The sequence below is a fragment of the Staurois parvus genome, unplaced genomic scaffold (assembly GCF_062004578.1).
Source record: "Staurois parvus isolate SC_StPar_1 unplaced genomic scaffold, SC_StPar_1.0 ptg000202l, whole genome shotgun sequence".
Taxonomy (NCBI): Eukaryota; Metazoa; Chordata; class Amphibia; order Anura; family Ranidae; genus Staurois; species Staurois parvus.
The window spans coordinates 3,189,916-3,214,981 of NW_028317998.1; the positions used below are offsets into that span (position 1 = coordinate 3,189,916).

Here is a 25,066-nt window from a genome sequence, read left to right on the forward strand (position 1 = left end):
AACTGTGCATCACTGATAACATAAGATGCAGAAGTTAATGAACAAATACCTTGGCAACCCACTTTGTTCAGCTTTAAAGTGAATGTGTTCTTTGCCAATACAGAGGAAAAAAAAAGGAGGTTCACGTTATTGCAGCCCCCCAGAAGAACATTCTACCTTACCTACCTGCCAGGAGGTAAGGGATAGACCTGTGTAAACTTGAAGACGCTAGAGTTCACCCTTACACAGGACTATGGACTTTTTTTTTTTTTTTTATTCTGGATAAAGTAGGGATATAACTCGTTAGGCTTATTAGTCATCTACTGTATGTCCTATTGTGGAGACTTCTATTCACTTCCTGTCCTATAGCCACAACAGGAAGGGAGAGCAAATCTCTCCAAACCAAGGGAAATCCCCTCAGTTTTCACCAGAAATAGTGACCCTATTGGAAGATTTCCTCTCTACTCCTGTTCGGATAGTAACTCCAGAGTCGGAATTTTCACTCAGTTTGACTCTTGGGGGTTTATTTACTAAAGCTGGAGAGTCCAAAATCAGACTCCCTTCTGCATAGAAACCAATCAGCTTCTAACCTCAGCTTGTTCAATGAAACTTTGGCAATGAAACCTGGAAGCTGATTGGTTTCTATGCAGAAGTGAGTCTGGTTTTGCACTCTCCAGCTTTAGTAAATAAACCCCTTGGTGACAAGGTTCATCAGGACAAAAATAGGGAAAAAAGACAGCAATAAAAACGTGGCATGTGATCTAATCTCTTTCAACTCAATCCAAATCTTAAAAAAAGGTTTTAGTTTTAGATAAACAAGTATGGTAGTAATAGCACAGAAATATTCATCGGAGAAAAAAAAATATATGTAGAACATAATAAAGATATCAAGAAAGCATAGATACTTTTTAGGAAAAGCATTGCAGTAATCATAGTTCTGCATTATATGAATTGACGTTCAAAGTCTAATCTAATCTCAAAATATGTATAAAATTGCATATACATTCCCTTTAAAGGCAAAGAGAGTGGCAGAGTGGTGAGGAAGAGCACAAAGCTGTCAGCACTGGATAACAAGCTTACCTGAAAAACCTATGAAATAATAGGCATTGTTTGGTTTTCCACCTAAAGCTCCTAATGACTGCGGCATTTTAAAACATTCCTGTAAAGAAAAAGAAAGACGAGTGGCCATTACGTACATTGCAATATTTACTTTCTATTAAACATTTTTTGTTTCCTAACGTTTGAGTAGCCACATAGGGGGAAACCTACTGCAATACCCAGAAGCCAATCAGCCAATTATAGGGGCCAGTAGGCACATAATACTGAACTCCAGGGAAGCAGCTAAATCCACAGCTCAACTATAAATTGGAACTATTTCACCTACCGTGAGGGTCCACTGTCTCCTCTATCTATGAAATATACAGTACTGTGCAAAAGTTTTACGCAGGTGTGAAAAATGCTGTAAATTAAGAATGCTTTCAGAAATAGAAGTATTAATAGTTTATTTTTATAAATTAACAAAAAGACTTTAAAAAGGAAATTAAAGAATAGATATCCAAATCAAATCAATATTTGATGTGATTTGACTACCCTTTGCCTTCAAAACAGCATTAATTCCTATATTGGCCCCAAATTTATACTGCAGCAGAGCAACAACCCCAAACATACAGCCAATGTCATTAAGAACTATCTTCAGCATAAAGAATAGCAAGAAGTCCTTGAAGTGATGGTTTGGCCCCCACAGAGCCCTCTACATTAGTTATATTCATAAGAAGGATTACAAGCAGCAATAAACAAATGTTCAATTTTGCCTAACTTACAGAAATGTGGTGAAAATTCACGTTTCCAAGAATACCTAGTCACGTGCAAGGAAAATAACAAATAAAAACACAACAAACTAACAGGATTTTATATAACAGGATGTATCCGAACTTCCGAATTACAACAGTAATGAATTTACATGAATCCAAAAGACCAAAACTAAATTCGGCCCAAATTCAGTCAATTCGAAAACAAGAATAGAATAGAAGAGAAAATAATAGAATAGAGTAAAACAGAACAGAATAGATAACAACAGCATAAAATAGAATAGAAAATAAAGCAATAGAATAGAAAATAATAGAGTAAAACAGAAAAAAGAATACAATAGAATAGAATAAAATAGAAAAAATATAACAGTCTTCCAAAATTTGAATAGAAAAAATAGAAATTAATATAATGAAATAAAAACAGAAAGAATATAATCATCTTCCGAAATTTGAATTTTGAACAGAACAGAAAATAAAAGAATGGATAAGGAGTAGAATAGAAAAAATAAAAACGAATAGAATGGAATAAACACAAAGAATATAACCGCCTTCTGAAATTCTAAAAGAATAGATTAAAATAAAATAGAAAATAAAAGAATAGAATCTAAAAAACAATAGAATAAAAACAGAAAGAATATACTTGTCTTCAGAAATTCGAATAGAATAGAACAGAACAGAATAGAATAAAATAGAAAGGAATAGATTGAATATAACCATCTTCTGAAATTTGCCTTTGGAATAGAATAAATTTGAATGCCAATTTAATACTTTTCGATTCGGCTGAATTAGAAAATGAAACCAAACAAATTTAACTGAACAAAATTACTTAACCATTTGCCTACCGGCACGTTCACCCCATTCCTGCCCAGGCCAATTTTCAGCTTTCAGCGTGTTGCACTTTGAATGACAATTAGTCATGCAACACTGTACCTGTGTGGAATTTTTATCATTTACAGCTTTCTTTAGGTGGTATTTAATCACCACTGGGGTTTTTATTTTTTGCTAAACAAGCAAAAAAAAAAAAAAAAAGACTGCAAATATATGACAAAACCAAGACAAAACATTTTTCTTCATTTTTGTTAGAAAATTTTGCAAATAAGTAATTTTTCTTATTCACTGATGGGCACTAATGAGGTGACACTGATGGGAACTGCTAGGTCTAAATGTGCCTGTGAGAATTGCCGGTTACCGGCTTTCCTTTCCTCACACTATCATAGTGCGTGAGAAAAACACTGCCGATAACCTGCAAGTCTGTTTACACTATGATCAGCTGTACACAGTTGGTCACACAGTAAAGGGCTGCTGTGATTGGCCCTTTACCTCGCTCTGTGTTCAGCTGTGTCCAACATAGCTATGACAGAGCGCGCCCGATACATGGCACGGGAGCACATGGGGTGGTGCATGGGGGGCGGGGTTCTGGGAGGACCTCAATAGACCTGGAACCATCATTCAGCTATAGCGCTGTCAGCAACTGGTTAAATAACAAATCAAAACTAAATGAAACTAATTTTTTTCGTTCTGCTCATGTCTTGTAAACCAGCCCTATTAAGTAAAATGAATTTAGTTGCAGTATTTGTAAACAAGGGTAACTCTCAGTGACCTGTTTCTATTGATCTAGATTTAACAATGTGAAAAAAACTTACTTTAAAAGCATCTATATAAACAGGATTAATCTGGTTGATTCCTAGGCGCAGAGGGACAATGAGCAGAAGTGGCCTCCATGCTGACCTCTCCTCTGAAGTGTCTCTACATCTGCTCCAAGCACTTTGGTGAGTGTAAGAACTGCCTTGTGCTGTGTTCCAATTGTAAGGGTGATAGCGGCACATTTTTCCTGTACCAAGAAAATTTAAAACATTCATCAGCAGAAATTTACTGCATGCAACACACAACATACATCACACCAAAAAAAAATAAATAATATGGGAGGTGAAACAAAAGTAAGTAAGTATCTTAACTGCGAACAATTTCCGTTCCAGTTGCTCGTTCGTAAGTCCAACAAAGATCAGCGCTGGCAGACAATGGTTGTGAGCACTGATCGGTGTGTTCTGGTGGGGGAATCCCCCTGTCAGAACACAATGGCACAGTAAGGGAGATCGCCACACCGATATTGCTTGTGTCGGTACGGTGATCTGTTTGTGCGATCTGGTGTGTGACATACAACCCACGTCTGCATCTTTGAAAGTTCGCAAGTTGAACGCTTGTATGTAGGGGACTAATTGTATAGCAATCTTATACGGACATAAGGCCAAGGGCACGGACCTTGTAACACTAATGTTACAGTTGTGCATGTTGATCTCCAACTAACCTCATTCAGCTGCTCTGGAGATGTTCTGAGTCTGTGAATATGATTATCAACCCCTAGCTTTTATTAAAGAATTTAAAAGGACATGAGGACTTTTGTACTGTTAAATAAGATGCTCTGAGATGACTTTGTTTAATTATTATGTACAGTTATGTAGAAAGAAGGAAATAGGAAATCTATTGAGTTCATAAAGTGAAAATACACATTCACTTTATCAATAGAGATATCAGATCTGCAAATGCAGACTTGTTCTTAAATGTGCAGGCTGTGGGGCTTTCATCCTGATCCTGCTGACCTACAGTGCCTTGAAAAAGTATTCATACCCCTTGAAAATTTTCCACATTTTGTCATGTTACAACCAAAAACATAAATGTATTTTTATTGGGATTTTATGTGATAGACCAACACAAAGCGGCACATAATTGTGAAGTGGAAGGAAAATGATAAATGGTATTCAAATGTTACAAATAAAAATGTGAAAAGTGTGGCGTGCATTTGTATTCAACCCCCCTGAGTCAATACTTTGTAGAACCACCTTTGGCTGCAATTACAGCTGCAAGTCTTTTTGGGGATGTCTCCATCAGCTTTACACATCTAGAGAGTGAAATGTTTGCCCATTCTTCTTTGCAAAATAGCTCAAGTTCTGTCACATTGGATGGAGAACGTCTGTGAACAGCAATTTTCAAGTCTTGCCACAGATTCTCAATTGGATTTAGGTCTGGACTTTGGGCCAGTATAACACATGAATATGCTTTGATCTAAACCATTCCATTGTAGCTCTGGCTGTATGTTTAGGATCGTCTTCCTGCTGGAAGGTGAATCTCCTCCCCAGTCTTTTGCAGACAATCAGGTTTTCTTCTAAAATTGCCCTGCATTTGGCTCCATCCATCTTCCCATCAACTCTGACCAGCTTCAACAAGAATTCAAGATGTGAGGTCAGACCTTTCAGACTACACTAGCTGCATGCTTGTTCCAGGTGAATGACTAAATAGGTAATGAAGCCAATATCAGCATGACTGTCTCCAAACCTGCAATGCAACCCCCAAATATACTGTATATCCTTACAAGTGTACTTCCCAAATACTGATTGTCATTGCTACATGAACAACAATGATCAAACTTTTTTGACTTTACAAATAATAATATTATGTATTTTGTCAGCTGACAGATATTAATTTATGAAAACTCCAGCCATCAATGGCAAACAGACTTCTCCAGGGCTTCTATTAGCCATACTCTGCCTCTGCTCCATTTTCACATAAATACTAGAAAGAATTAGCCCTTTAAAATAATGCCACTCTAACAGCTGTTGGTGTGGACCCACTTTGTCACCAATCATAACTGCAGCCTCTGTCCTCACCAGGGAGTTCTTAGAAATACCTATTGATTTCCCTGTGTGACACTCCCAGTTTGTGGCCCTTAGGTGAGCTGACAAATAAATGAAGCACAGTACCAAATCATTAGGCGAAAGCTTAATTCACAACCTCTAGAAGTCATGGTAGGCATGTTTAAACTTAGTGCACACACCCCAGAAAACACATATATGGGAGCTGTCATTGTTGAATTTTTTGGTTAGGAACAAATATGTTGAAAAAAAAAAAAAAAAAATGGCAATTGAAAAAAATGCAAAGACATGAAAAGCTATCACCTGAATAAAACTCCTTTACAGATAAAATTCACCCACCTACATTACTTTAAACTGAAAGCATAACTGTTCTTAAAAAAACGAAAAGTGGAACTTACTTATATCTTCAATGACCACAGTGTTATCCATTGAAACATAAACAGCTAATGAATTCCATTCATCAAATAAAGCAAGTTTCCTGGAAACATGAGGCAATTATTAGTCTCTTAGGTGTGTTTATAACTATTATAACATAGATTTATGAAATCTAGAGGCTCTTTGATCATTTTCTGAGTGTAATTTCAGCTGTCCACATACCATTATTATATAAACATTCAATTGTTGATATTTATAATGTGCAAAGACTAGGCGTATGAGCATTCCGTCATGCACTGCTCACCTCCCCCGCCAACACACAGACACGCACTGCACACCTCCCCCCGCCAATACACAGACATGCGAGAGACGCACTGCACACCCCCCCCCCCCCCGCCAATTCACAGACATGCGACACGCACTGCACACCTCCCCCCACCAATACACAGACATGCGACACGCACTGCACACCTCCCCCCGCCAATACACAGACTTGCACTGCACACCTCCCCCCACCAATACACAGACATGCGACACGCACTGCACACCTCCCCCCGCCGCCAATACACAGACATGCGACACGCACTGCACACCTCCCCCCACTAATACACAGACACGCACTGCTCACCTCCCCCTGCCAATACACAGACACGCACTGCTCACCTCCCCCTGCCAATACACAGACACGTACTGCTCACCTCCCCCCGCCAATACACAGACACGCACTGCTCACTTCCCCCCCCGTTGCCAATACACAGACACGCACTGCTCACTTCCCCCCCGTTGCCAATACACAGACACGCACTGCTCACTCCCCCCCCCCCCCCTTGCCAATACACAGACATGCACTGCTCACCTCCCCCTGCCAATACACAGACATGCACTGCTCACCTCCCCTCACCAATACACAGACATGCCCAGCTCACCTCCCCCTGCCAATACACAGACATGCCCAGCTCACCTCCCCCTGCCAATACACAGACATGCACTGCTCCCCTCCCCTCACCAATACACAGACATGCACTGCTCACCTCCCCCCACCAATACACAGACATGCACTAGAGGCTCTTTGATCATTTTCTGAGTGTAATTTCAGCTGTCCACATACCATTATTATATCAACATTCAATTGCTGATATTTATAATTTGCAAAGACTAGGCATTCCCTGTCATGCACTTCTCACCTCCCCCCACCAATACACAGACATACACTGCTCACCTCCACCTGCCAATACACAGACATGCACTGCTCACCTCCTACCCCCCAATACACAGACATGCACTGCTCAATCCCCCCCAATACATAGCCCCACACTGCTCACCTCTCCCTCCCCAATACATAGACATGCATTGCTCACCTCTCCCTCCCTAATACATAGACATGCATTGCTCACCTCTCCCTCCCTAATACATAGACATGCATTGCTCACCTCTCCCTCCCTAATACATAGACATGCATTGCTCACCTCTCCCTCCCTAATACATAGACATGCATTGCTCACCTCTCCCTCCCCAATACATAGACATGCAGCTCTCCCCAACACTAAACATTTTCTTATTAGCACACTTTTCATACATAAGCCCACAGGTTAATTACAAGAAGACAGTACCCTACTGCAAGTAAATTATAAAATACTTACTTTAGGACCTGAGCCACTGTATTTGGCCCATACCATTCACCTATAGACTTTCCTTCTCCTACACCCATCTGTGCTGATTTTTCATCCAGGAACAAACAGAAATAAAGAATTATGATTGGTGTGAAAAGGTAACTAATAATTCTGCAGCAGAATGCGGTTTATTAAAGCAATATGGCATACAGAGAGGTGCCCTCTGACAATATCGATACACACAATAAAGACTTTAGCACCAGAATATTTATTAAAAAAAAAAAAAAAATACAAAAACGTGACAGTGTCAATTTGTTTACATTCCAAACTGCATCAGTAAATTAGGTTTGAATGCTGACAAACTGCTGCTGGCCAAAGCAGACATTTCTCCTTTTTTCCAAATTGTAGAAATCAACTTACTGTCAAACATCATTTAACAAGCACGTTATCCCATGATATGCGGTGTAGAGATTGCACAATACAGGCTTTAGGGAAATAGGTTCTCAATCAATATGCAGTAACTATAACAGCCATTCACCGGTCATCTTTCATTAGGCTGACATCAGCACACTGAAGTATGATTGACTGCCATGGGCTACTGTTCCTAGCAGTCCATGTCTGGTTTTTGCATTGGTAATCTTTTTTACCAGTTTGTTCTGGAAAATAACTTTTTCAGTCTGATGTGTACACAACAACTGCATTCAGCTATCTCTTCTCAAAGAACATCATGGTAAAATGAAGGGAAGACTCTGAAGGTGGGAATAGATGGATCCAAATTCTGCTGGTTCAGTAGGGACTGGCTGAATTTGTAAGTGGTCCACCCTGTTTAACAGAGTGAATCTTTAGTTCATCTTCTGAGGAATGGCCATGCTGAAAAACTTTCACTGATCAGAGGCTGCAACTGCTGATCAGTGTATTCTGCCACCAGACCCACTGTCAGAATTCAATGTCTCAGCAGGAAGGTTTCCTCCATTCACCCTGTTTGCGTAGAAGTGTGAACCCACCTGGTGTTTTGGCTGAACAAAGACAAAAAAAAAAAAAAACCTAACCATATATACCCAGCCTTACTGACTGCTACGCTGTCCTGTGACATACACTCATTTGTCTGTGTGTGTACAGTAAATTACCTGTGGCTGCAGACAAGAAAACCCAGTGAAGGAAAATACAAGATCTGCACTTCCTTATTACAGTTACTGAACATGAAATTTGCTGCCAACACATACAACATCGAATGGAGCAAATGTGCCATTAAAGGATGGATTCCTTCTCACACAAAAAAAAGGAAATGACTGAAGACAGGGAGTTCACCCTCACAGAACAGCAAAGCAGGGATTAGATCATTACAAACTATACATAGAACCGATTATTTACATAAAAGATCACTTTTTGAAGTTTAAAAGTGTAGAGTAAAAAGTGCATTTTTTTAATAAACTACAATGCAGCATCTGCGGTCATCAATATTGAAATCAGGTCCATTTAAATTCATAGAACTGCTCTTACCCATCTGGTGAATGGAGTAACAGCTATTTTTTCTGTCTAGAAAACACTGCAGGATCTGGTAATATTCTTCTGGTTGTTTTTTATGTTTGTCCCATTGCCATTCTGGAATAGATTAAAAACAGTGTGTCGAGATCTTTAATGCATAACACAGAGCTATAGTCTGGAAGTTATAACTTTTCAGCAATGAAGTATCACACAAGAAAACACCTCTGTGACTAAGCTCCAGATGCAAGCTGCCTTTGATTCTTGAGCTGTATCTATAATTCAGAAAAGTAAGGCCTAACCAATACAGCTACACTTCATTCATCATTACTGAAAACTCTGATGGCCTCCTTTTCGGTCAGTGTCTCACTTGTTAGCTCAGTTCTGAATTCAAGCTGATCTTCCCAGCCATCAGTGGTCTATTAAGGTCCCTGCTGAGATAGACCCTGCTGTGTCATGAATAGGCATCTGTCAAACCTGTAGAGAGGTGTAAGAGGCTGCTACATACAAAAGTAGGAGCTAGACTTGGTAAATAGCCATTTACACATTATTGATTTTAGAATAATTCTATAGGAATATTTTCGGTTTAATTAAATAGCTATTAAGAAGGTGAAGCTTTATGATGTAATTTGCCCATTTACAATTTTGCATGGTGGTTCCAGATAGGACTTAAACGACGATTTTAGGTACAGTAAATGCATGTGTGTATCATGTATGAATATTTAATCATCATAAGGCAACACATACACGTAGGAACATACCTTTCCAGCTCTAAAGCTATATTTTCTGTCTAAAAATTACCTATCTTCTTTCCATAGCAGGCTTCATGCCAGTTGGACTTACCTTTGAATTGTTCAGTTAGGTACACTAATCTAAATAATCTCCCCAATTAATATCCAATCATGTAGGCCTTCACTTGACATAGTTATTGGTACATTTTGCAGATTTAACAAATAAAACTCAATGGTGGCCATGCACATTACAATCTGATTGCACAATCCCTGTACAATCTCATTTAACTTTACCAAAACTTGGTAATGTGAGGGCAAATCTAAACAATTTCTATCCAACTGCACAGGCCTTTGCATTATATACTGTAGTTATTGGTAGATTTAAAGGAGATTGTACAACCAAATTGTATAGTGTACAGTCAGGTTAAGATAAACCTAGGTAAAGCAAGGCTAGCTTTAGATGAATGAAGGCTTGTTTCTTGTTTTTTTACATATTGGGGTTGACTTACTAAAACTGGAGTGCATAATCTGGTACAGCTCTGCATAGAAACCACTTGGCTTCCATTTTTGTTTTTTGTCGGAAATTGAACAAGCTGAAGTTAAAAGCCGATTGGCTACCATGCACAGCTGCACCAGATTTTACACTCTGCAGTTTTAGCAAATCAACCTCATTGTGTGCGTCAATATTGCATATACATCATTTAATTTTATAGTGTTTTTGTGTACCAATATCATTTTTTAAATGTCATTACTATTGAAAGTATGGTTGACAGATAACTGGATGAGTATATTAGGATGGATACAAAACTGATGTTTTAGAGCAGTGGTCTCCAAACTCCAGGGGCCAGATGTGGCCCTTTGCTTGCCTTTATCATGCCCTTGGGGCACTATTCCACCCACTGATACAAGGCACTATTCCTTCTAATGACACCAACAATGGGGTATAATTAGTGTTACTGATACCAACAATTGGGCGCTATTCCTACCAATGATGGGGCACTATTCTTACCACTGACACCAATGTTATGGAACTATTCTTTCCATTGACACCAATGATGGGGCACTATTCCTCCCAGTAATACCAATGATGGGGCACTATTCCTCCCACTGAAACCAACGATGGGGCACTATTTCTCCCACTGGCACCAATGTTATGAAACTATTCTTCCCACTGACACCAATGATGGGGCACTATTCCTCCCAGTAATACCAATGATGGGACACTATTCCTCCCAGTAATACCAATGATGGGGCACTAAACCTACCACTGACACCAATGTTATTGAACTATTCCTCTCACTGACACTATTGGTATGGAACTTTTCTTCCCACTGACACCAATGATGGGGCACTATTCCTTTCCCTGATACCAACAATGGAGCACGAATCCGTTCCCTGATCCCAGTGATAGGGCAGTATTTTTTCCCCTAATACCAACAGTGAATCACTATTCATCCCATCAATACAAATGATGAGGCATTGCTTATTCCCAATGACGTCGGGCCATGCTCCCACTGGCCACAGTCCGGCCCCCTCAAAGTCTGAAGGACAGTAAACCGGCCCTTTGTTCAGAAAGTTTGGAGACCCCTGTTTCAGAGCTACAGATTCTGTGTCTTTACAAGTATGAGGCTTAGGAAGTACAACACCTTAGTACTATGAGGAGTTTTGGATTGGTGCATGTGAAAAATTAACATATGGAATGTAAAAAGTCCATACACCAGGACAATGAAAAGCATAAAAGGGGATTTGCACAAAGTATGGAAACTTCCTATCTAATCTTTAACCTGACAGGCACATTACTAAATAGAGCGAGCACCACTTCCAACAGCCACTCTCTAAAAAACAATGAGACCTTTTTTTTCCCTATTTGCTCAGTGGGCCGAATATCTCACATGCACTTGTATTCAGGTAGTGGAATGACCAGAAGCACAGGTCGTGCTGCCAGATGCAATATCTCTTGATCCTGAATGTATGTTGTTGGTTGGAGCAACTCTGTACTCTTAAGATTTTCTTTTAAAATGGAAAAACCAATGAGGCTTTTATCCTAAGTGTTTATTTTTACAATTCTAAGAAGTCTGATCACCAGAAAAACTGCAAACCTTTTATTTTACAGCTGAAAGACAACCAATGTTATTGCTAGATGGCAATGCTGTTAAAATCTGTAATTGCAGTTCACAATCCCAAAAAAAAAAAAAAAAAAAAAAAAAAAAAGGAACTGCAATGCCTGGGACCTCTCTGTGTTAATACAAGGAGGAGTTTAATAAAAACAGAAGATTCCTGGTTGTCTTGTACACATGCTTTAGGGAATTCGTTTATGTTTAACTATATATTACAGATCTGCAGTGCAGTGGTCCTGCATGACCTTAGTGAGTATAGAACATCCTGAACTAACATTCTCCCTGGGACGAACTATATCAGCAGTTCTAATTACACAGCAACCATTTCTCTTAATCTTCCCCGTTACCTAATGGAGCTGTAAGCTCTTTGGAAAACAGTCAGGGCAAAGTTCATAATTTTATTTTTGTCTCAAACATTGATTTAGTTCTGGTTTCCATCTATTATGGGAATAATGTATTGCTGCTGTAAAAAATGGATGTGGCTGGTCCCAGGTGAGTAATGCAAGTTATATGAGGCACAGTCTGAGTACTTTAAACAAGTCATTAAACTGACAAAGTAAGGGAACATGTTTTCATGCTGTGGAAGTCACCAGTTAATGAAGCAGGGAACGGATGGTAGAATTATATACTTATGGTAGATTATCGAGGAGCTACTTTGTTCCTGTACTGCAATGTATCTTCTTTTTTTGTGGTACTTACCTCTGCCTAGATGCTGGCAAATTAAGGCTTGAGCTAGCATCATCTGTCCACATCTCAACATACAACCCCAACCAGCATCAGAGGATGGACCTGTTCCACCTGGTTTTACGTAAAGTGAGAATATGTTATCAATATAAACAAACATACTATTCTTTAGGTTATATCTCTGTAACAGAAAACAGCAGTAGTTGGCTAGGTTCACATAAGTTTATTTAACAACATGGTGAAAACAAGCAATTTTTTTAACACTGTACACCCTCTCCACCCTCGCAGAATAGGAATACATGTACTCCAGAGTGGGGACCGAGTAGGCACCGCCGACAGCAGTATGTGACCCGCATAGGGGGTCTATCCCTTCCCCAGTCTTAGCAAAACTTAAAAAGGTTTTGAATTGACCAAACCCAGAACAGTAAAATCAGTCTGTATATGCAGTAAAGCATGCTTGTTATACTTACTGTAGAACCTAAGGGGTTAATCCTCCCCATTGTGTAAAAAGGCTGTCTGATCCTGTCTTCTCTGGTCCTCCCCTTCTTCTATGGTCCCCAATCCATCTCTTCATAGTACAGAGCTATAGGAGGCACTCTGCACATGCTCAGTTTAGTGTGTATTGCTAGAGTTTTTATTTTCTTTGGGAGGTCTAATCAGCACTGTCCAGACAGAGGGTCAGGGGTTATGCAGTCTCATAAGACAGAGGAGAATGATAACTCCTCCTACAGGCTTTAACCAGTGCTCAGTTGGACACGAATACAAGTCTTAAGACTGCTATATACTGCTGATGAGAAAAGGTAATTAGCAGTTTATATTTACTATAATAATTGCATTTCTATATTCTGTGTACTGTGGGAGACCAGATATAGTGAATGTAGGATCCTAGGTTTAGTAACACTTTACCTTTCGAGTTGGGTATAATAAACAAGCAATACAAAACTTACCAATAGGAGAAAATTTCTTTCTGTATGTAAACCACAGCTTGGAAGTAACATCTAAAAGCAAATCGCTCTTCTCTGTAAATGGAGAATGAACAGCCATTAAGAGCCATTAAGCTGCATTAACATTTACAGCCATTAAACTCAAAGAACTGTAAGTAACATCATAAAAAGTCATATCAGATTAAAGCAGATGTAAACGGTATCTGAGCTATTTAATTAAAATGCCATTTAATATATTTAATATAGAAGTAAAAGTTTATCAAACTTTCAAAACATACAATACTTGAAAGAAAACAAAACATAAATTTCCATCTCAGGATATAGACAGTTTCAAAATGTACTACACAAGCAGCTTACAGAATTACAATAATCTATGTAACACCAAATTCAGTGGAATCAGACCCCCCTAGCATTTCTATCCATGCTCATCTTGAGTAAGGGCAGATGATTCATGTGGCATTTACTTCCGGGTGTCAGGCATGCAGGCAGGAGGTTGTGCTTAGCTATGAAAGCCCCTACTCTCGATGAAAGAAAAAACACCCATAAAGACTCCTGAGATGTATGACATCCTTTTGGCCTAGGCCAGAAACCAGGAAGCAACTGATAAAGCGTACAATAAAAAACATTTTAAATAAATAAATATAATAAACATTTCTATCTATTTGCTAAGGCTAGCAGCCTAAAGATTAAAACAGTAAAGGTTGATTCAGAGAATTTAGTTCCATTTTAAGTAATTCTGTCATTCACACCCATCCCTGTGCTGCTACTGACAAGAAAACAGTGTACTTTATACTTTTAGAGAGTCCTCTGATTCACTTTAAAACAGATGTGTAAAATGTAAACTGTACTATTTATAAGGTAAACCCTTCTGGAATTAGACCTGATAGAAATATAAACAGCTGGAAACTGGAAAATAACATTTGATGAGAGAATAAAATCAGTATCAACAAAAGAGAAGTACTCCAAAAAAAGGTTGTGTGGGTTTTTGCACCAAAGTCAAGATAAAGATTATTTTAAACCAGCAATTGTCAAACCCCTTTTTTTCAATACAGCCTTAAAGTCCTACCCTTTTGTATTATTAGTAGAATATTAAAGCAAATCAAACCTGTAGATAAAAGAAAACAACAAATCTAATGGTAGCAGCATGAGCTGAAAAAACTCTCACTTAGGAGGCTTCGGGTGGCACAGAGATGAGCAATTCTTTCATGTGATAGGTAGCGGTTACATTTTACTTTGTATTTAGGTGAAAATAAATTCTAAGGCAATTTGACATAAACATAAAAAAAAGACACGCATGGATAAATAAAGCATGGGTTTGTTTTAAAGCTGAACTAGAAGTATGATTTTTTACTGCAGTTACATTGGTCCAGCTCATATCCTAGTGATCCCTGTGCAAATCACTGTAATCACAAGGTGAGATTCTGATGCTACCACCCCTACTCTTCACCTCATCCTATCATGCCTTTGTATTCATTGAAAAAAAAAATTCTGTGCCGTTCTGTGAATGGCAGTAGTCTTGAGCAAGTGAGTGACTGCCTGTGGTTATTATGCAGAAGGGAAGCCATTCAACACAGAACCTAGAAGATCGCTGTATCACTGTAGTAGCGGCGACTACTGCAGTGATTTGAACAGGGATCTTTCTGGTATGAGTTATGCAAGAGCAGTGATGTTCCAGGTCCTGTGTGGAGCGGCTTTTCTTTTGCATAATAGTAACCACAGGAGGTTACTTGCTTGGTCATCACCGCCGCCATTCACAGAACGTCAAGGTGGAAATTGTGATATCACTGCCCCTTCTCACCTCATGTAATCAGAAAATGTAATTTATTAAGTAAAAAAATCCAAGGTGTTCTGTGAATGGCAGTGGTGCCAAGCAGGGAAGTCGCTCAGCACTGGACCTGGAAGACTCCTGCTACTACGGCAGCGACTACTACAGTGATTTGCAATTTTTACAGCAATCGGTCAGGTATGAGATATGAATACTTACATTGGTCCAGGTTGGGCTGTCACAATCGCTGCGTCAGACCCCAGACCTTCTCACCAAACTCGTGACCGAAGGACTAGCCGATCTAAAGCCGCGATGTCACGTGCATAACAATGCCACACCCAGCTGCACCCTGCACAACGATTTTCCAGCTAATTGGACCACAATCGATGTACCGGCAGCCTGAGCGATTGTTACTGGGTCAGGTTAATTATGCAATTAACTCTTCACACTGCCACAACCTCCTTTTTGTACAGAGAAAGAGGAAACTCAGCGATATCAATTATAACACTATAATGGTTGAGGTAATCGTCTGTATAACACGGTTATACAGAGGGTTAAACAAACACAGTAACTTTCTCTTTAGAGGCAGGAATTCGTAAATTGCAATAAAGCACTATAGAAACAGTTCAACACTTTCAGAAGGAAAGATTTATTACTAAAAAGGTCAAACGGGTGCAATAAAAATATTTACAGAAAAGATATAACTAAGAGATATATATATATATAAACATACAGAGACCAACAGCACAGCAAAGAGATATCAGAGAGAGGTGAAAGGGTTAAGGTACTTGCCAAAGTCCTGGGTTAGCAGATCCAAGTTTCAGAGCAAAAGAGCACGGGTCTCCCCAGGTGGTATTGATGTTAAAATGGGAGACGTCTTCAACTCACTTCTCTTAGGCCTAACAGCCCAATTTGTAGTTCCCCAGCAGGGGGTGTCTCTGACGTCAAGGACCAATACCCAGTGTAGGGCGTAAAGGTCTGAGTGTTGACCTAAACTAGAGCCAAAATCTTGTGTAGTTCATATTTGGGCTCATAAATTTTCCTATGCACAAGTGACATTTCACCCGCGGGTAGATTATTATGCAGACATGTCTGAGGATTGATTAGAGATGAAATATGTAATTCTATACTGAACTGTTTTAACAAAGGTTATCTGATTCTGTCACCTACGCTGAGTTAGGTTTATTAGGTTGGAATCTCTTTCAACTCCTGGGAAAGCTTGCCTTATCTCTTCCGAGGGGTTACAATTTGCAGGTTCTTTGGACAGGGAGGCCCCGACTCCCTTGGGGGGCTTTATAGCTCCTATGACATTCCTAACTCACACACATACTGGCCAAATGTCGCTGGGCCTTTCAGAGAGGGAGGGGAGAAGAATGAGGGAGAAATATATTTGTCAGGATGGTTAATCCCTTTGCCAAGATGGAGGTTGAAGCCAAAATGGTTGAACCGCGTCCATCTCTGGGTATACGCTGTTACATGGGCCACTATAAGTATGCAGTAAAATCATACCTACAGTTCAGCTTTGAGTCTACAGGATTTTTTTTAATGAGATTCCACATCTCCCTCCACTGTGCATGATCTCGAAAGCTCCTATGTAGACACCCAACTATCAAGATGATCGCCTATTCCATACCTACAGTAACACGGATTTCTTTTTTTTTTTAACATAGCACTGGTCAAAAATGATAAAACATGGAATGAGCTTTCACCAAAATATGGTAGTAGGCTGCTCCGCTCTATATAAATAAGAGTTCAGATTCTTTTCTGATATAATTTATTGCAGAAGATTTGCACTTATATATTCAGTGCTTTTAAATGCACACACACCCATACCCATGTACAGTTCATTTCAGTGCTAACCTGTTTTAATGTCATATTGCTTTCCTAGGATGTAAACGGGCTCGTCTGTATCAGGGAGTTCTTCAAGTTCCAGATAATCTGACAGGGCAATCTCATCTTCATCACTTGGAAAACCTGATGGATATTCAATAATAATTACGCGAGAGAGAGAGAGAGAGAGACAGAGAGACAGAGACAGACAGACAGACAGTCTTTCCAAAACGTCACAGGAAAGGTAAAATGCTGTTCTACTTAAATTCACATATGCAACATATTCCAGATCAGCTCTAAAACATCAAACAAATGAATTTAGAAATAACGTATTAAGCATATCTTCATTATCTCTACCTATCAGTGAAACATGATTGCTGCAACGTATCTTGTTTACTGACAGGTTTCCTAATAGGTGGAAGTTGTGTGTTTCAGTCTTGCATAATTAAGTTACCAGCAGAGGCTAGGACTGATATTCTAAATGAAAGAAGGAAGAAAAAGCAGAAAGTCCCTACAATAGAAAATGCACCTCTTCTTCATTCACATGAGCATTTTACCACAGTGCAAATCCCAGTGGCATGAATATACTGATTCCTGCTGCTGGGTTTGATAGTTGTAGGCGGATGGCTGCAGCCACCAAGCCCATACACTACAATGACAGGCTGTCAATGGCCACAGCTTTTTGTGCCTGTGATAATCTGAAGTGATTAAAAATGAACATACACTAAAGCTGGCCATACACGTATAGATTTCTGGACGAGAATATTTGATGAATGGATAAATGTTGTTCGAAAATTGTCTTTTGCTTTTAAAATTTGATTTTAAAATGAATGTAATTTCTGAATGATAACCACATACACTGGTCAAAAATAAAATAAAATTTGATTGAGAAAAGTTTTCGTTCCTTCCCCTTCGAACTTTCCCGTCACTGCAGTTGAAAACGAACATCGATGTTACCCCACTAACGATTAGAGGATCAAACGAATATTATTGAAATGGAAATCCTTGAATGAAAATCTATATGTGTATGGCCAGCTAAGGTGTGTCTACTACCCCTAAAGTAGTATGTGACAAATGAGTGAAGGTGCAGCTGCTTCAAAGTCTTCTCACGCCAGTTTTTGCTGCTTCCGTCAATGCCTTCTCACAATGCTATCTTGCTTCTTCCATCAAAGCCTTCTCACACTGGTGTCTTCTTCCGTTAAAGCTATCTAAGGCTACGTTCACACTAGCGTTGTGTGCAGGCGGCAGAGAGGCGTTTGGGAAGCGTTTTTACCGCTTCTGACAATTCTGCACATTGCAGCACATAGTGCTGTTCTAACGGGAGCGTTAGCATCGCGTCACGGCAAAACAGGCGCCTCTGGTCGAGTCAGGAGGTGTTGAAGCCTCCTATTTTAGTCTATGGTGCCGCTCCGCAAACGCCCGGCCGGCGTTTGCAGTGCAGTTGCGACGCGGTTGCGGGGCATTTGCGGAGCGGTAACACCATTCAAACTTCATTATAGGCGTTTGTGGGGTGTTTTTAACGCTCGGCAAACGCCTAGCAACTCCCGCTAAACCGCGCATGCGGGGTTTGCCGAGCGTTAAAAAACGCTCCGCAAACGCCGGACCAACGCTATAGGGGCGTTTGGCAAGCGTTGGTAAAACAGTCAAGTGTGAACGAGCCCTAACACTGGCGTCTTGCTTCTTCTCTCAAAGCCTTCTCACACTGGTAACTGTCTTTGCACCGTAATCTCATTACAAGTCATATGTTCATTTTTTATACACAATGGAAAGCCTCTTACATCCAAATGTACCCATGCAATAGACAAGCTTCTTCCAGATGACCCCCTTATATTTACAAATCATCTTATTGTACAGCTGTTCCCAGTACATGCCGAGTTTAAATCACAAAAGTTTTCTAAAAACATGTCCAACAACTACAACAATTTGAAATACAGAAGTATCTGAGTACAGCGCCAATGTCATCCGGAGCATAACAAAGAATCCATGTGTCCATCCTTTATTGCTGCATGAGCCCTGGACTGATCTCCTAATTACAAATTGGAATGAGCATGATCCAGAGACTAAGCCAGACTTTGTTGTCTGTGTTCAAGTAGAAATGAATGTAGTCACATGGCCGCTATATAATTAGTGTCTACTAATAACAAAGGATAAAGAAGTCGAAAGCCTAAGCAAACACTTTTTATAATGAGAAAAAATCCATATAAGCAAGCTTCTGTAATAAAAGCTTACAATATCTGTAAGAGGGTGGTCATCATGTAGATCTTTTCCTAACTGTGATCTGCATTCCAATTTTCAATACAGAAGGCTCCTATTCCCTAGCAGGACATAAGACACTGGTGAGGTCCTACACATGCACAAACATCTACCACTGGTTCCATATTGTATTTAAGTGTATACATCATGTCATGTCAATGTATCTGTGATTATGTTTTCTACAAGGTAAATGCGTCATCAAAAAAGTATGTTTTTACCCTCATGCAAATTCCATTTTTTTCCTCATTCCCAGGGAATACATCTTCTACATGGAGTCCATGCTTCCCCAGTGTGTTTGTGTGCGTGTTCCCTGCCGTGCATATACAAGAGGAGCGTGTACATGCGGCTGCAAGGAATGTCACCGCTGCAGATGACTGATTCATTACAGGTGACAGCTTACTGGTGAGCTTGGATACATGGGATTGGAAGAGCATATGCACACGGCCAAGCTCATCTCTAGTGTGCATGTGTATGTGACAAGGCTGAGAAGCTGGAATCTTTTCTAGAGACTAATGTGAATGTTATGCAGAAAATGAAACCTGACTTGAATTTTGGCTGAATCTGCAGAAATTCAAGCTGTGGGTTGGCCCTGTCAGCAGCACCTGCTCTGCAAATTTTGAGTCTGACAAACTAAAAAACTGAAGGAGCCAGGTGAAAGTCTTGATGCAGCCACTGTTCAGGTATTCAGACAGGCACGGGTACTGTGGCTGTCTGCTTTTTGCAGTCGGTTTCATTAAGCAGATTTCCTTCACTTTCTGTCATGTAGACTTAAAGTGCTACTAAACCCAGGACCCTGCATTCACTATATCTGGTTTCCCACAGTACACAGAACATGGAAATGCAATTATTTTAGTAAATATAAACTGCTAAATAACTTTTCTCATCAGCAGTATATAGCTTAGTGACTTCTATCAGTGTCCAGCCCAGCACTGGTTAAAGCTTTTAGGAGGAGTTTTCATTCTCCTCCGACTGTCCTTTGAGGCTGCATAACCCCTGACCCTCTGTCTGGATAGTTCTTATTGGCCCTGTGCTGATCACATGCACACTCCCAAAGAAAAAAAAAACCTTTCTACTATCTCTGTACTATCAGCAGATGGATTAGGGACAGTAGAAGAAGGGGAGGATCAGAGAAGTCAGGATCAAACAGCCTTTTTACACAATGTGGAGGATGTATGCTATTTAGTGCATATACAGACTGATTTTACTGTTGTGGGTTTAGAAACAGTAAATCAGTATTAAGCCCAAAACCAAAAATTGCAGCTTACCAATAATCTGATATGGTGGATGCATCAGTTTTCACTTTGTGATCTGGCCAGTAAAACACCCCCTGTGTTAGTAAGAGACCCCACTCTGGAGAAATAAGCCATAGCACAGTAGATAGCAGTAATGTCAGTCTATGGGGGGGGGGGGGGTGTTAAATGCATAAACAGATTTAGATACACTAGCAAGTTGAAGCCAAACTCCAGATCACCCTTTACAATTAGTTACAGCATTTTGGGATAAAGGTACATGAATAAATAACAGTTGATCATTTTAATCACCCCTGCAAGTGGTAAATGGATTGTCTCATCCATGTAAACTGATACATTCTGCTGCAGACCTTGAACTTCTGAAAAACAGCAAAGTTGCTGGCTGAATGAAAAATACAAGAAAGAAAGCCTAAAAACAGAAACTAATGCAGCTATCACATCTAAGAATTGGTAAGCTGCAATATAATAAATGTTTGCTTTTGGGATTAATATTGCTCCCTAAAGGGAGTTAGCTCTGCACTCCGCTCTCCCCAAGAGGCAGCAGGATCAGTTCATAGAGCAGCTGAGGGACGGGAAGTGCCAGAAGGCAGACCGGGGGGGACAGGTCCAGCATGTCATCAGAGCTGGCTGGCTGCTCCCGGAGGAGGCAGCTATTTGAAAATGACCGAGATGAGAGTGCAGGACACACTGTGTGGCACCTAAACAGCAGAAAAATACTGGATTTGCTATGCAGGTGAGCATGTGCTTTAAAGAGCACTACAGTAATACAGTTAAAGGATAGGTTCACTTTTGGGAACATGTTACATTTTCCCATAGCTGCAGCCACCGCCTGCCGCCCCCCCTCTGACAGTACAGGGAGACTTCTCCCCATATAATCTGTCAAATTTGAAAACAGTGCGGCCGCGTGGGGCTCCGCCCCCACACAGTCACGCCATTCATTCATGAACTTCTGCGAACAAATGAACTGCAAGTCCAGACAGCCTTAGCGGCCGTGGGCATGTAGTTTTTCAATGAACTACCATGGCGCTGTGGGGAGAGTACTGCTATAAAGCAGAGAATTAAATTCCAGAAAATTCTCAACTCCACCTTCCAGCGATGTGATAATTACATCTCTTGCTGGCCACCTTCTCTCCAGGCTACTTCCAGGTGACTGGTTTTGAGCCCACTGGTTGGGTGGCAGGGTATAACATGATCCCGCACAAGTACATGAGAGTCAGTCATTCTGACACAGCCAGAGTGTGCCGGGAGTGCATGCTGAAGTGTGCACATGCAGCACAGTGAGGACTGCGAGTAGGAAGGGGTTATTGCAGAATAGACAAAGCATGCAATACGGAGCTGCCTAATCCCAAATGTTGATAATTATAGGTTTAGTTCTGCATTAACAGTAGGGATAAGCTCCAAAGCCTAGGAACTATCCTGCTGGGAAGCTGTCAAAGCTGACAGCCAATCATAGGACGTGGGGACAACATGTATGCAAAGGGTGTGCAAATGTGCTGCTGTGGGGTGGAGAATGCCTCTGCCACCTATGATTGGTTGCTGGCTTTGACAGCCTTTGATGGTATAGCTCAGGCATGTTCGGACTTGTGTATGAAGCACAGCTCATCACTGTTTACCAGTATGAGGATATCTGTCCAATATGATAGAAATCCCACATCGAACCGCAGTCACAAGAACAAGTTGGGACCATTGGAAGGTTTCCCCTCTATTCCTGTTCTGGTGACAACTCCAAATTTTGCATTTCCCCTCACCTTGGCACTGGTGATCAGGACAGTTAGAGAGAGTGAATTCCTTAAGAGGAACACAGACAACAATAAAAAAATGTCAGGTGTTCTAACCCCTCTTCAATCTATCCAAAACTGAAAAAGAAAAAATGTTGCTTTAGATAGACTATAAAGAGGCACGGTCTACTAAGAATCTCTGTTGCAATGGAAGGTAGTGTGGAGGATTGATGAGATGTTATATCCGGGCTTCAGACAGGTATTAGGAGAGGTGATGAGGGCTCAGCACCCCAACACAGGAAGGACATGGCGGTGAACACAGAATGCTTCTGAAGGGAAAGGGTAAATGACCACTACACTACTGATCCTGTTATTGTTTTGTGTTGTGTCCCCCTCGGTGCTGTCTACAGAGTCCTTGCTGTGTCCCCCTGGGTGTTGTGTATATAAAAGTCTCTGCTGTGTCCCCCTGGGTGTTGTGTATATAAAGTCTCTGTTGTGTCCCCCTGGGTGTTGTTTACATAAAGTCTCTGCTGTGTCCTCCTGGGTGTTGTATATAAAGTCCCTGCTGTGTCCCCCTTGGTGTTGTATATAAAGTCTCTGCTGTGTCCTCCTGGGTGTTGTATATAAAGTCCCTGCTGTGTCCTCCTGGGTGTTGTGTATATAAAAGTCTCTGCTGTGTCCCCCTGGGTGTTGTGTATATAAAAGTCTCTGCTGTGTCCCCCTGGGTGTTGTGTATATAAAGTCTCTGCTGTGTCCCCCTGGGTGTTGTGTATATAAAGTCTCTGCTGTGTCCCCCTGGGTGTTGTATATAAAGTCTCTGCTGTGTCCTCCTGGGTGTTGCGTATATAAAGTCTCTGCTGTGTCCCCCTGGGTGTTGTATATAAAGTCCCTGCTGTGTCCCCCTGGGTGTTGTATATAAAGTCTCTGCTGTGTCCCCCTGGGTGTTGTGTATATAAAGTCTCTGCTGTGTCCCCCTGGGTGTTGTATATAAAGTCCCTGCTGTGCCCCCCTGGGTGTTGTGTATATAAAGTCTCTGCTGTGTCCTCCTGGGTGTTGTGTATATAAAGTCTCTGCTGTGTCCCCCTGGGTGTTGTGTATATAAAGTCTCTGCTGTGTCCCCCTGGGTGTTGTGTATATAAAGTCTCTGCTGTGTCCCCCTGGGTGTTGTGTATATAAAGTCTCTGCTGTGTCCCCCTGGGTGTTGTATATAAAGTCTCTGCTGTGTCCCCCTGGGTGTTGTATATAAAGTCTCTGCTGTGTCCCCCTGGGTGTTGTATATAAAGTCTCTGCTGTGTCCCCCTGGGTGTTGTATATAAAGTCTCTGCTGTGTCCCCCTGGGTGTTGTATATAAAGTCTCTGCTGTGTCCCCCTGGGTGTTGTATATAAAGTCTCTGCTGTGTCCCCCTGGGTGTTGTGTATATAAAGTCTCTGCTGTGTCCCCCTGGGTGTTGTATATAAAGTCTCTGCTGTGTCCTCCTGGGTGTTGTATATAAAGTCTCTGCTGTGTCCCCCTGGGTGTTGTATATAAAGTCTCTGCTGTGTCCCCCTGGGTGTTGCGTATATAAAGTCTCTGCTGTGTCCCCCTGGGTGTTGCGTATATAAAGTCTCTGCTGTGTCCCCCTGGGTGTTGTATATAAAGTCTCTGCTGTGTCCTCCTGGGTGTTGCGTATATAAAGTCTCTGCTGTGTCCCCCTGGGTGTTGTATATAAAGTCTCTGCTGTGTCCCCCTGGGTGTTGTATATAAAGTCTCTGCTGTGTCCTCCTGGGTGTTGTGTATATAAAGTCTCTGCTGTGTCCCCCTGGGTGTTGTGTATATAAAGTCTCTGCTGTGTCCCCCTGGGTGTTGTATATAAAGTCTCTGCTGTGTCCCCCTGGGTGTTGTGTATATAAAGTCTCTGCTGTGTCCCCCTGGGTGTTGTGTATATAAAGTCTCTGCTGTGTCCCCCTGGGTGTTGTATATAAAGTCTCTGCTGTGTCCTCCTGGGTGTTGTATATAAAGTCTCTGCTGTGTCCTCCTGGGTGTTGTGTATATAAAGTCTCTGCTGTGTCCCCCTGGGTGTTGTGTATATAAAGTCTCTGCTGTGTCCCCCTGGGTGTTGTATATAAAGTCTCTGCTGTGTCCCCCTGGGTGTTGTGTATATAAAGTCTCTGCTGTGTCCCCCTGGGTGTTGTGTATATAAAGTCTCTGCTGTGTCCCCCTGGGTGTTGTGTATATAAAGTCTCTGCTGTGTCCCCCTGGGTGTTGTATATAAAGTCTCTGCTGTGTCCCCCTGGGTGTTGTATATAAAGTCTCTGCTGTGTCCTCCTGGGTGTTGTATATAAAGTCTCTGCTGTGTCCTCCTGGGTGTTGTGTATATAAAGTCTCTGCTGTGTCCCCCTGGGTGTTGTATATAAAGTCCCTGCTGTGTCCTCCTGGGTGTTGTATATAAAGTCTCTGCTGTGTCCTCCTGGGTGTTGTGTATATAAAGTCTCTGCTGTGTCCCCCTGGGTGTTGTATATAAAGTCTCTGCTGTGTCCCCCTGGGTGTTGTGTATAAAGTCTCTGCTGTGTCCTCCTGGGTGTTGTGTATATAAAGTCTCTGCTGTGTCCCCCTGGGTGTTGTATATAAAGTCTCTGCTGTGTCCCCCTGGGTGTTGTGTATATAAAGTCTCTGCTGTGTCCCCCTGGGTGTTGTATATAAAGTCTCTGCTGTGTCCTCCTGGGTGTTGTATATAAAGTCTCTGCTGTGTCCCCCTGGGTGTTGTATATAAAGTCTCTGCTGTGTCCCCCTGGGTGTTGCGTATATAAAGTCTCTGCTGTGTCCCCCTGGGTGTTGCGTATATAAAGTCTCTGCTGTGTCCCCCTGGGTGTTGTATATAAAGTCTCTGCTGTGT

The 25,066-nt window shown here is 41.1% G+C and overlaps 1 protein-coding gene across 1 annotated transcript in view; it reads right to left on the minus strand.

Annotated features, from left to right (window-relative positions):
- Positions 1-25,066, minus strand: part of ATG4A (autophagy related 4A cysteine peptidase) — a 35,973-nt gene that overhangs the window by 10,260 nt on the left and 647 nt on the right. The window contains exons 2-9 of the mRNA XM_089678285.1: positions 17,003-17,116; positions 13,381-13,452; positions 12,449-12,547; positions 8,920-9,021; positions 7,450-7,522; positions 5,833-5,912; positions 3,431-3,618; positions 1,060-1,138 (exon numbers count right to left, since the gene is read on the minus strand). Coding sequence (XP_089534411.1) covers positions 1,060-1,138; positions 3,431-3,618; positions 5,833-5,912; positions 7,450-7,522; positions 8,920-9,021; positions 12,449-12,547; positions 13,381-13,452; positions 17,003-17,116 — 807 coding nt within the window. The remainder of the gene's footprint in view (positions 1-1,059; positions 1,139-3,430; positions 3,619-5,832; positions 5,913-7,449; positions 7,523-8,919; positions 9,022-12,448; positions 12,548-13,380; positions 13,453-17,002; positions 17,117-25,066) is intronic.